The 13,403-nt window shown below is 47.3% G+C and overlaps 1 protein-coding gene across 1 annotated transcript in view; it reads left to right on the top strand.

The window, feature by feature from the left end:
• Positions 1–12,684, top strand: part of atr (ATR serine/threonine kinase) — a 39,129-nt gene extending 26,445 nt beyond the window's left edge. Inside the window, exons 39-46 of the mRNA XM_065018868.1 lie at positions 7,749–7,952; positions 8,135–8,278; positions 8,379–8,529; positions 11,231–11,387; positions 11,504–11,657; positions 11,772–11,923; positions 12,133–12,235; positions 12,342–12,684. Coding sequence (XP_064874940.1) covers positions 7,749–7,952; positions 8,135–8,278; positions 8,379–8,529; positions 11,231–11,387; positions 11,504–11,657; positions 11,772–11,923; positions 12,133–12,235; positions 12,342–12,515 — 1,239 coding nt within the window. The 3' untranslated portion in view covers positions 12,516–12,684. The remainder of the gene's footprint in view (positions 1–7,748; positions 7,953–8,134; positions 8,279–8,378; positions 8,530–11,230; positions 11,388–11,503; positions 11,658–11,771; positions 11,924–12,132; positions 12,236–12,341) is intronic.
• Positions 12,685–13,403: the final 719 nt, after the last annotated feature.

Here is a 13,403-nt window from a genome sequence, read left to right as displayed (position 1 = left end):
TCTCTGTATTCCAGGTGGATGGTAACAGTAGTACTCTCAGTATGGGGTCCATTTTCTCTCTCTGTATTCCAGGTGGATGGTAACAGTAGTAGTCTCAGTATGGGGTCCATTTCTCTCTCTGTATTCCAGGTGGATGGTAACAGTAGTACTCTCAGTATGGGGTCCATTTCTCTCTCTGTATTCCAGGTGGATGGTAACAGTAGTACTCTCAGTATGGGGTCCATTTCTCTCTCTGTATTCCAGGTGGATGGGGTCTCAGTATGGGGTCCATTTCTCTCTCTCTCTGTATTCCAGGTGGATGGTAACAGTAGTACTCTCAGTATGGGGTCCATGTCTCTCTCTCTGTATTCCAGGTGGATGGTAACAGTACTCTCAGTATGGGGTCCATTTCTCTCTCTCTCTGTATTCCAGGTGGATGGTAACAGTACTCTCAGTATGGGGTCCATGTCTGTCTCTCTGTATTCCAGGTGGATGGTAACAGTAGTAGTCTCAGTATGGGGTCCATTTCTCTCTCTCTCTGTATTCCAGGTGGATGGTAACAGTAGTACTCTCAGTATGGGGTCCATTTCTCTCTATCTGTATTCCAGGTGGATTGTAACAGTAGTACTCTCAGTTTGGGGTCCATTTCTCTCTCTCTCTGTATTCCAGGTGGATGGTAACAGTAGTAGTCTCAGTATGGGGTCCATTTCTCTCTCTCTCTGTATTCCAGGTGGATGGTAACAGTAGTAGTCTCAGTATGGGGTCCATTTCTCTCTCTCTGTATTCCAGGTGGATGGTAACAGTAGTACTCTCAGTATGGGGTCCATTTCTCTCTCTCTGTATTCCAGGTGGATGGTACCAGTAGTACTCTCAGTATGGGGTCCATTTCTCTCTCTCTCTCTGTATTCCAGGTGGATGGTAACAGTAGTAGTCTCAGTATGGGGTCCATTTCGCTCTCTCTGTATTCCAGGTGGATGGTAACAGTACTCTCAGTATGGGGTCCATTTCTCTCTCTGTATTCCAGGTGGATGGTAACAGTAGTACTCTCAGTATGGGGTCCATGTCTCTCTCTCTGTATTCCAGGTGGATGGTAACAGTAGTACTCTCAGTATGGGGTCCATTTCTCTCTCTCTCTGTATTCCAGGTGGATGGTAACAGTAGTCTCAGTATGGGGTCCATTTCTCTCTCTCTCTGTATTCCAGGTGGATGGTAACAGTAGTCTCAGTATGGGGTCCATTTCTCTCTCTCTGTATTCCAGGTGGATGGTAACAGTAGTCTCAGTATGGGGTCCATTTCTCTCTCTCTGTATTCCAGGTGGATGGTAACAGTAGTACTCTCAGTATGGGGTCCATTTCTCTCTCTCTGTATTCCAGGTGGATGGTAACAGTAGTACTCTCAGTATGGGGTCCATTTCTCTCTCTCTGTATTCCAGGTGGATGGTACCAGTAGTACTCTCAGTATGGGGTCCATTTCTCTCTCTCTGTATTCCATGTGGATGGTAACAGTAGTACTCTCAGTATGGGGTCCATGTCTCTCTCTCTCTCTGTATTCCAGGTGGATGGTAACAGTAGTACTCTCAGTATGGGGTCCATTTCTCTCTCTGTATTCCAGGTGGATGGTAACAGTAGTAGTCTCAGTATGGGGTCCATTTCTCTCTCTCTGTATTCCAGGTGGATGGTAACAGTAGTAGTCTCAGTATGGGGTCCATTTCTCTCTCTCTGTATTCCAGGTGGATGGTAACAGTAGTACTCTCCGTATGGGGTCCATTTCTCTCTCTCTCTCTCTGTATTCCAGGTGGATGGTAACAGTACTCTCAGTATGGGGTCCATTTCTCTCTCTCTGTATTCCAGGTGGATGGTAACAGTAGTCTCAGTATGGGGTCCATGTCTCTCTCTGTGTATTCCAGGTGGATGGTGTACTCTCAGTATGGGATCCATTTCTCTCTCTCTCTGTATTCCAGGTGGATGGTAACAGTACTCTCAGTATGGGGTCCATTTCTCTCTCTCTGTATTCCAGGTGGATGGTAACAGTAGTAGTCTCAGTATGGGGTCCATTTCTCTCTCTCTGTATTCCAGGTGGATGTTAACAGTACTCTCAGTATGGGGTCCATTTCTCTCTCTCTGTATTCCAGGTGGATGGTAACAGTAGTACTCTCCGTATGGGGTCCATTTCTCTCTCTCTCTCTCTGTATTCCAGGTGGATGGTAACAGTACTCTCAGTATGGGGTCCATTTCTCTCTCTCTGTATTCCAGGTGGATGGTAACAGTAGTACTCTCCGTATGGGGTCCATTTCTCTCTCTCTCTCTCTGTATTCCAGGTGGATGGTAACAGTACTCTCAGTATGGGGTCCATTTCTCTCTCTCTCTGTATTCCAGGTGGATGGTAACAGTAGTAGTCTCAGTATGGGGTCCATTTCTCTCTCTCTGTATTCCAGGTGGATGGTAACAGTAGTACTCTCAGTATGGGGTCCATTTCTCTCTCTCTGTATTCCAGTTGGATGGTAACAGTACTCTCAGTATGAGGTCCATTTCTCTCTCTCTGTATTCCAGGTGGATGGTAACAGTAGTACTCTCAGTATGGGGTCCATTTCTCTCTCTCTGTATTCCAGGTGGATGGTAACAGTAGTACTCTCAGTATGGGGTCCATTTCTCTCTCTGTATTCCAGGTGGATGGTAACAGTACTCTCAGTATGGGGTCCATTTCTCTCTCCCTGTATTCCAGGTGGATGGTAACAGTACTCTCAGTATGGGGTCCATTTCTCTCTCTCTGTATTCCAGGTGGATGGTAACAGTAGTACTCTCAGTATGGGGTCCATTTCTCTCTCTCTGTATTCCAGGTGGATGGTACCAGTAGTACTCTCAGTATGGGGTCCATTTCTCTCTCTCTCTCTGTATTCCAGGTGGATGGTAACAGTAGTAGTCTCAGTATGGGGTCCATTTCGCTCTCTCTGTATTCCAGGTGGATGGTAACAGTACTCTCAGTATGGGGTCCATTTCTCTCTCTGTATTCCAGGTGGATGGTAACAGTAGTACTCTCAGTATGGGGTCCATGTCTCTCTCTCTGTATTCCAGGTGGATGGTAACAGTAGTACTCTCAGTATGGGGTCCATTTCTCTCTCTCTCTGTATTCCAGGTGGATGGTAACAGTAGTCTCAGTATGGGGTCCATTTTCTCTCTCTCTGTATTCCAGGTGGATGGTAACAGTAGTCTCAGTATGGGGTCCATTTTCTCTCTCTGTATTCCAGGTGGATGGTAACAGTAGTCTCAGTATGGGGTCCATTTCTCTCTCTCTGTATTCCAGGTGGATGGTAACAGTAGTACTCTCAGTATGGGGTCCATTTCTCTCTCTCTGTATTCCAGGTGGATGGTAACAGTAGTACTCTCAGTATGGGGTCCATTTTCTCTCTCTGTATTCCAGGTGGATGGTACCAGTAGTACTCTCAGTATGGGGTCCATTTCTCTCTCTCTGTATTCCATGTGGATGGTAACAGTAGTACTCTCAGTATGGGGTCCATGTCTCTCTCTCTCTCTGTATTCCAGGTGGATGGTAACAGTAGTACTCTCAGTATGGGGTCCATTTCTCTCTCTGTATTCCAGGTGGATGGTAACAGTAGTAGTCTCAGTATGGGGTCCATTTCTCTCTCTCTGTATTCCAGGTGGATGGTAACAGTAGTAGTCTCAGTATGGGGTCCATTTCTCTCTCTCTGTATTCCAGGTGGATGGTAACAGTAGTACTCTCAGTATGGGGTCCATTTCTCTCTCTCTCTGTATTCCAGGTGGATGGTAACAGTACTCTCAGTATGGGGTCCATTTCTCTCTCTCTGTATTCCAGGTGGATGGTAACAGTAGTCTCAGTATGGGGTCCATGTCTCTCTCTGTGTATTCCAGGTGGATGGTAACAGTACTCTCAGTATGGGGTCCATTTCTCTCTCTCTCTGTATTCCAGGTGGATGGTAACAGTACTCTCAGTATGGGGTCCATTTCTCTCTCTCTGTATTCCAGGTGGATGGTAACAGTAGTAGTCTCAGTATGGGGTCCATTTCTCTCTCTCTTTATTCCAGGTGGATGGTAACAGTAGTACTCTCCGTATGGGGTCCATTTCTCTCTCTCTGTATTCCAGGTGGATGTTAACAGTACTCTCAGTATGGGGTCCATTTCTCTCTCTCTGTATTCCAGGTGGATGGTAACAGTAGTACTCTCCGTATGGGGTCCATTTCTCTCTCTCTCTCTCTGTATTCCAGGTGGATGGTAACAGTACTCTCAGTATGGGGTCCATTTCTCTCTCTCTCTGTATTCCAGGTGGATGGTAACAGTAGTAGTCTCAGTATGGGGTCCATTTCTCTCTCTCTGTATTCCAGGTGGATGGTAACAGTAGTACTCTCAGTATGGGGTCCATTTCTCTCTCTCTGTATTCCAGTTGGATGGTAACAGTACTCTCAGTATGAGGTCCATTTCTCTCTCTCTGTATTCCAGGTGGATGGTAACAGTAGTACTCTCAGTATGGGGTCCATTTCTCTCTCTCTGTATTCCAGGTGGATGGTAACAGTAGTACTCTCAGTATGGGGTCCATTTCTCTCTCTGTATTCCAGGTGGATGGTAACAGTACTCTCAGTATGGGGTCCATTTCTCTCTCCCTGTATTCCAGGTGGATGGTAACAGTACTCTCAGTATGGGGTCCATTTCTCTCTCTCTGTATTCCAGGTGGATGGTAACAGTAGTACTCTCAGTATGGGGTCCATTTCTCTCTCTCTGTATTCCAGGTGGATGGTAACAGTAGTACTCTCAGTATGGGGTCCATTTCTCTCTCTCTCTGTATTCCAGGTGGATGGTAACAGTAGTAGTCTCAGTATGGGGTCCATGTCTCTCTCTCTGTATTCCAGGTGGATGGTAACAGTAGTAGTCTCAGTATGGGGTCCATTTCTCTCTCTCTGTATTCCAGGTGGATGGTAACAGTAGTAGTCTCAGTATGGGGTCCATTTCTCTCTCTCTGTATTCCAGGTGGATGGTAACAGTAGTAGTCTCAGTATGGGGTCCATTTCTCTCTCCCTGTATTCCAGGTGGATGGTAACAGTACTCTCAGTATGGGGTCCATTTCTCTCTCTGTATTCCAGGTGGATGGTAACAGTAGTAGTGTCAATATGGGGTCCATTTCTCTCTCTCTGTATTCCAGGTGGATGGTAACAGTAGTAGTCTCAGTATGGGGTCTATTTCTCTCTCTGTATTCCAGGTGGATGGTAAACAGTACTCTCAGTATGGGGTCCATTTCTCTCTCTCTGTATTCCAGGTGGATTGTAACAGTAGTACTCTCAGTATGGGGTCCATTTCTCTCTCTCTGTATTCCAGGTGGATGGTAACAGTAGTACTCTCAGTATGGGGTCCATTTCTCTCTCTGTATTCCAGGTGGATGGTAACAGTAGTAGTCTCAGTATGGGGTCCATTTCTCTCTCCCTGTATTCCAGGTGGATGGTAACAGTACTCTCAGTATGGGGTCCATTTCTCTCTCTCTGTATTCCAGGTGGATGGTAACAGTAGTAGTGTCAATATGGGGTCCATTTCTCTCTCTCTCTGTATTCCAGGTGGATGGTAACAGTAGTAGTCTCAGTATGGGGTCTATTTCTCTCTCTGTATTCCAGGTGGATGGTAAACAGTACTCTCAGTATGGGGTCCATTTCTCTCTCTCTGTATTCCAGGTGGATTGTAACAGTAGTACTCTCAGTATGGGGTCCATTTCTCTCTCTCTGTATTCCAGGTGGATGGTAACAGTAGTACTCTCAGTATGGGGTCCATTTCTCTCTCTGTATTCCAGGTGGATGGTAACAGTACTCTCAGTATGGGGTCCATTTCTCTCTCCCTGTATTCCAGGTGGATGGTAACAGTACTCTCAGTATGGGGTCCATTTCTCTCTCTCTGTATTCCAGGTGGATTGTAACAGTACTCTCAGTATGGGGTCCATGTCTCTCTCTCTGTATTCCAGGTGGATTGTAACAGTAGTACTCTCAGTATGGGGTCCATTTCTCTCTCTCTGTATTCCAGGTGGATGGTAACAGTAGTACTCTCAGTATGGGGTCCATTTCTCTCTCTCTGTATTCCAGGTGGATGGTAACAGTACTCTCAGTATGGGGTCCATTTCTCTCTCTCTGTAGTCCAGGTGGATGGTAACAGTAGTACTCTAAGTATGCGGTCCATTTCTCTCTGTATTCCAGGTGGATGGTAACAGTAGTACTCTCAGTATGGGGTCCATTTCTCTCTCTCTGTATTCCAGGTGGATGGTAACAGTAGTACTCTCAGTATGGGGTCCATTTCTCTCTCTCTCTGTATTCCAGGTGGATGGTAACAGTAGTAGTCTCAGTATGGGGTCCATGTCTCTCTCTCTGTATTCCAGGTGGATGGTAACAGTAGTAGTCTCAGTATGGGGTCCATTTCTCTCTCTCTCTGTATTCCAGGTGGATGGTAACAGTAGTAGTGTCAATATGGGGTCCATTTCTCTCTCTCTGTATTCCAGGTGGATGGTAACAGTAGTAGTCTCAGTATGGGGTCTATTTCTCTCTCTGTATTCCAGGTGGATGGTAAACAGTACTCTCAGTATGGGGTCCATTTCTCTCTCTCTGTATTCCAGGTGGATTGTAACAGTAGTACTCTCAGTATGGGGTCCATTTCTCTCTCTCTGTATTCCAGGTGGATTGTAACAGTAGTACTCTCAGTATGGGGTCCATTTCTCTCTCTCTGTATTCCAGGTGGATGGTAACAGTAGTACTCTCAGTATGGGGTCCATTTCTCTCTCTCTGTATTCCAGGTGGATGGTAACAGTAGTAGTCTCAGTATGGGGTCCATTTCTCTCTCTCTGTATTCCAGGTGGATGGTAACAGTAGTAGTCTCAGTATGGGGTCCATTTCTCTCTCCCTGTATTCCAGGTGGATGGTAACAGTACTCTCAGTATGGGGTCCATTTCTCTCTCTCTGTATTCCAGGTGGATGGTAACAGTAGTAGTGTCAATATGGGGTCCATTTCTCTCTCTCTGTATTCCAGGTGGATGGTAACAGTAGTAGTCTCAGTATGGGGTCTATTTCTCTCTCTGTATTCCAGGTGGATGGTAAACAGTACTCTCAGTATGGGGTCCATTTCTCTCTCTCTGTATTCCAGGTGGATTGTAACAGTAGTACTCTCAGTATGGGGTCCATTTCTCTCTCTCTGTATTCCAGGTGGATGGTAACAGTAGTACTCTCAGTATGGGGTCCATTTCTCTCTCTCTGTATTCCAGGTGGATGGTAACAGTACTCTCAGTATGGGGTCCATTTCTCTCTCCCTGTATTCCAGGTGGATGGTAACAGTACTCTCAGTATGGGGTCCATTTCTCTCTCTCTGTATTCCAGGTGGATTGTAACAGTACTCTCAGTATGGGGTCCATGTCTCTCTCTCTGTATTCCAGGTGGATTGTAACAGTAGTACTCTCAGTATGGGGTCCATTTCTCTCTCTCTGTATTCCAGGTGGATGGTAACAGTAGTACTCTCAGTATGGGGTCCATTTCTCTCTCTCTGTATTCCAGGTGGATGGTAACAGTACTCTCAGTATGGGGTCCATTTCTCTCTCTCTGTATTCCAGGTGGATGGTAACAGTACTCTCAGTATGGGGTCCATTTCTCTCTCTCTGTAGTCCAGGTGGATGGTAACAGTAGTACTCTAAGTATGCGGTCCATTTCTCTCTGTATTCCAGGTGGATGGTAACAGTAGTACTCTCAGTATGGGGTCCATTTCTCTCTCTCTGTATTCCAGGTGGATGGTAACAGTAGTACTCTCAGTATGGGGGTCCATTTCAAGCAGTTGAAGCGCCTAGTGGAGGAGCCGTCGTTCAGCCAGATCCTGATCCCTCTGCAGTCTGTCCTCATCCCCACACTGCCCTCTACTGGCCCTGAAAACACACTGCACCACGACGCATTCCCCGGACACTGGGCCTACCTTGACGGCTTTGAAGATACTGTGAGTGTGTGTGTGTGTGTGGGGGGGGGGGGGTAGTTTGTCTTTCTGTGTGTGTCACGTGGTGCGTGTCACATGGTGCGTGTATGTGTGTGTGTGGGGGGGGGAGTAGTATGTCTTTCTGTGTGTGTCTGTGTCGTGCCACATGGTGTGTGTGTGTGTGTCTCACAATAATGTGTGTGTAGGTGGAGATCCTAGCCTCCCTCCAGAAGCCCAAGAAGATCGGCCTGAAGGGAAGTGATGGGAGGAGCTACACTGTGATGTGTAAACCTAAAGATGACCTCCGGAAAGACTGTCGTCTCATGGAGTTCAACTGCCTCATTAACAAGGTGTTTAACTTGTCACTTCTCCAACTGGCATCTGTACATCACTCTGCTGTAGCCCAGAGATGACAGAACACTTCAGAATATTGTGTGTGTGTGTGTGTAGTGCCTGCGTAAGGATGCAGAGTCCAGGAGGAGGGAGCTCCATATCCGTACATATGCTGTGATCCCACTGAATGAGGAGTGTGGCATCATCGAGTGGGTCAACAACACTGGAGGTCTCCGACACATTCTGAACAAACTCTACAAGGAGAGAGGTACACACAAACACTGACCACACTACTAGGAGAGAGGTACACACACTGACCACACTACTAGGAGAGAGGTACACACAAACACTGACCACACTACTAGGAGAGAGGTACACACACTGACCACACTACTAGGAGAGAGGTACACACACTGACCACACTACTAGGAGAGAGGTACACACACTGACCACACTACTAGGAGAGAGGTACACACACTGACCACACTACTAGGAGAGAGGTACACACAAACACTGACCACACTACTAGGAGAGAGGTACACACAAACACTGACCACACTACTAGGAGAGAGGTACACACACTGACCACACTACTAGGAGAGAGGTACACACAAACACTGACCACACTACTAGGAGAGAGGTACACACAAACACTGACCACACTACTAGGAGAGAGGTACACACAAACACTGACCACACTACTAGGAGAGAGGTACACACAAACACTGACCACACTACTAGGAGAGAGGTACACACAAACACTGACCACACTACTAGGAGAGAGGTACACACACTGACCACACTACTAGGAGAGAGGTACACACACTGACCACACTACTAGGAGAGAGGTACACACAAACACTGACCACACTACTAGGAGAGAGGTACACACACTGACCACACTACTAGGAGAGAGGTACACACACTGACCACACTACTAGGAGAGAGGTACACACAAACACTGACCACACTACTAGGAGAGAGGTACACAAACACTGACCACACTACTAGGAGAGAGGTACACCCACTGACCACACTACTAGGAGAGAGGTACACACACTGACCACACTACTAGGAGAGAGGTACACACACTGACCACACTACTAGGAGAGAGGTACACACACTGACCACACTACTAGGAGAGAGGTACACACACTGACCACACTACTAGGAGAGAGGTACACCCACTGACCACACTACTAGGAGAGAGGTACACACACTGACCACACTACTAGGAGAGAGGTACACACACTGACCACACTCTACTAGGAGAGAGGTACACACACTGACCACACTACTAGGAGAGAGGTACACCCACTGACCACACTACTAGGAGAGAGGTACACACACTGACCACACTCTACTAGGAGAGAGGTACACACACTGACCACACTCTACTAGGAGAGAGGTACACACAAACACTGACCACACTCTACTAGGAGAGAGGTACACACACTGACCACTCTACTAGGAGAGAGGTACACCCACTGACCACACTCTACTAGGAGAGAGGTACACAAACACTGACCACACTCTACTAGGAGAGAGGTACACCCACTGACCACACTACTAGGAGAGAGGTACACACACTGACCACACTACGAGGAGAGAGGTACACACACTGACCACACTCTACTAGGAGAGAGGTACACAAACACTGACCACACTCTACTAGGAGAGAGGTACACACAAACACTGACCACACTCTACTAGGAGAGAGGTACACACAAACACTGACCACACTCTACTAGGAGAGAGGTATACACACTGACCACACTCTACTAGGAGAGAGGTACACAAACACTGACCACACTCTACTAGGAGAGAGGTACACAAACACTGACCACACTACTAGGAGACAGGTACACACACTGACCACACTACTAGGAGAGAGGTACACACACTGACCACACTCTACAAGGAGAGAGGTACACACACTGACCACACTCTACAAGGAGAGAGGTACACACACTGACCACACTCTACAAGGAGAGAGGTACACCCACTGACCACACTACTAGGAGAGAGGTACACCCACTGACCACACTACTAGGAGAGAGGTACACACACACACTGACCACACTCTACTAGGAGAGAGGTACACACACACACTGACCACACTCTACTAGGAGAGAGGTACACCCACTGACCACACTACTAGGAGAGAGGTACACCCACTGACCACACTACTATGAGAGAGGTACACCCACTGACCACACTACTAGGAGAGAGGTACACCCACTGACCACACTCTACAAGGAGAGAGGTACACCCACTGACCACACTCTACAAGGAGAGAGGTACACCCACTGACCACACTCTACAAGGAAAGAGGTACACACACTGACCCCACTCTACAAGGAGAAAGGTACACCCACTGACCACACTACTAGGAGAGAGGTACACCCACTGACCACACTACTAGGAGAGAGGTACACCCACTGACCACACTACTAGGAAAGCGGTACACACACTGACCACACTCTACTAGGAGAGAGGTACACACTGACCACACTCTACTAGGAGAGGTACACTCACTGACCACACTCTACTAGGAGAGGTACACTCACTGACCACACTCTACTAGGAGAGAGGTACACACACTGACCACACTCTACAAGGAGAGAGGTACACACACTGACCACACTCTACTAGGAGAGAGGTGCACACACACACTGACCACACTCTACTAGGAGACAGGTACACACACTGACCACACTCTACTAGGAGACAGGTACACACACTGACCACACTACTAGGAGAGAGGTACACCCACTGACCACACTCTACTAGGAGAGAGGTACACCCACTGACCACACTCTACTAGGAGAGAGGTACACCCACTGACCACACTCTACAAGGAGAGAGGTACACCCACTGACCACACTCTACTAGGAGAGAGGTACAGACACTGACCACACACTCAATAAAACTCACGTGCGCGTGTGTGTGTGTGTGTGTGTGTGTAGGTATCCTGATGTCAGGTAAAGAGTTGAAGAAGTTCATTCTTCCTAAGACTGCACCGTTTGAGGAGAAGCTGAAAATCCATAAGGACATCCTGTGTGCCAGACACCCCCCTGTCTTCTATGAATGGTTCCTCCGAACCTTCCCTGACCCCACCACATGGTACGACCCAGTACACACACACACACACACATTTACAACACACACATACACTATAAATTACTGGTGATTTACCGTGTTTGTGTGTGTCTGTCTCTGGTCGGTGTGTGTGTGTGTAGGTACAGCAGCAGGTCAGCCTACTGTCGCTCCACAGCGGTGATGTCCGTGGTGGGCTACATCCTGGGTCTTGGAGACCGCCATGGAGAGAACATCCTGTTTGACTCATTCACCGGGGAGTGTGTTCACGTCGACTTCAACTGCCTCTTCAACAAGGTGTGTTGCTTGGACTTGCTTGCACCTCAACAAGTTCATGAGGCCAAATTCAATACATGCCTCTCGATCCTACCCCTTCTCTTTCTCTCTCCCTAACCCCCCTCACTCTCTCAGGGTGAGACGTTTGATGTTCCGGAGGTGGTTCCGTTCAGACTGACCCAGAACATGGTCCATGCAATGGGCCCCATGGGGACAGAGGGGCTGTTCAGAACCGCCTGTGAAGTCACGCTACGTCTGATGAGAGACCAGAGAGAACCACTTATGAGGTACACACACATATATATATATATAAACACACACATAAACACAGGGATTTCAATGAGGCTGTCCCTCTTGCCAGAGGCTACTGAGATCAACATGTGCCAAACTACCCCACCAGGTGAGTGGGACTTCAAAGGACCAATGGTAGGGGGTGTAGTCAGTGTGTGTGTAGTCAGTGTGTGTGTGTGTGTGTGTGTGTGTGTTTTTGTTTCAGTGTACTGAAGACGTTCCTCCATGACCCTCTGGTAGAGTGGAGTAAACCTAAAGGACTGTCCAAGACACAGGCCAGTGAGACTGGCGAGATAGTCAACGAGAAGGTACACACACACACTATCCCTCTCTCTAAAGAAATGTTCATAGAAAACACAGTATCTCTAAATAAATGTGAAAGGATTAACCAACACATCCTTTCTCCCCTCCCAGGCCAAGACCCATGTGTGTGAGATTGATCAGCGTTTGCAGGGCGTGATAAAGAGTCGTAACAAGGTGTTGGGTCTACCTCTGTCTATAGAGGGACACGTCCACTACCTCATAGAGGAGGCTACCGACGACAAACTACTGTGTCAGATGTACCTGGGCTGGGGACCTTACCTGTGATACACACGGCTTCTCTGAGACACTGTTGACAAATTCAATACTTTTCTTGTTCTGTTATCCATTAAGTGATTTTCCTTTTTCATGTTTTTGTAAGTCTGGAGTAATTATGTTTTTCATGGGGAAGTTGCATATTTCCCATAATAAAATTAAAAAATAGTATTTTCTGAAATGCTGGTGTGTGTGTGTGGTCTAATCTCATCACCCTGTTCAGATTACTGAGGGGCCAGTCAGTCTGTCTGGTGATAGTTGAAACAGGAACAGAAATATACATGAAGCATTCACTCACACATGACAGAGGGAGTTTGAAATCTGGCGGGATACCTCATTTTTTTTCACGTCATAGCGCGACAAATGTCCTTTGCAGCAGCCTATTGGCGTCACCAAACATCCCCTAAAACCGCGAATAGAGAAACGAGCTACTGGAGAGGTAAACAGATTCCGCTGTCATTCATTCAAACAACGCGAGCTGATATGATGGATATTCTTAGCTCCTCTGTGTGGAAAATGTTATGACAGGATACATCACCGCTAGTCATACTCTGTCTTTCGAGAATGGTCGTTGTTTACGGTCTCAGTTTTTCACATGCCAGTAATCCGTTTAGAAGAGATGTCTTTTTATAGCTGTCCACGGCTGCTAGACAACTAGCCAAGCTCGTTGCGCCGTAGGAGAGCGGCCGACCTTGACCAGATGGATATCACGAGGCTCGCTGCGGGCGCGTTTATCAACCGAGCAGTTCAGGTGAGGGAGATGTTGAATTTAACTTCAGTGATATTCAAGGGTCGTAGCGGAGATGACGGATGTGTATTTGGTGCGGCAGGTAGCCTAGTGGTTGGAGCGTTGGACTAGTAACCGAAAGGTTGCTAGATCGGGTCCCCGAGCTGACAAAT

Source organism: Oncorhynchus nerka, linkage group LG5 (assembly GCF_034236695.1).
Source record: "Oncorhynchus nerka isolate Pitt River linkage group LG5, Oner_Uvic_2.0, whole genome shotgun sequence".
Lineage (NCBI taxonomy): Eukaryota > Metazoa > Chordata > Actinopteri > Salmoniformes > Salmonidae > Oncorhynchus > Oncorhynchus nerka.
The sequence above is the reverse complement of the archived record's forward strand: the minus strand, read 5'-3'. Positions and strand labels throughout refer to the sequence as shown.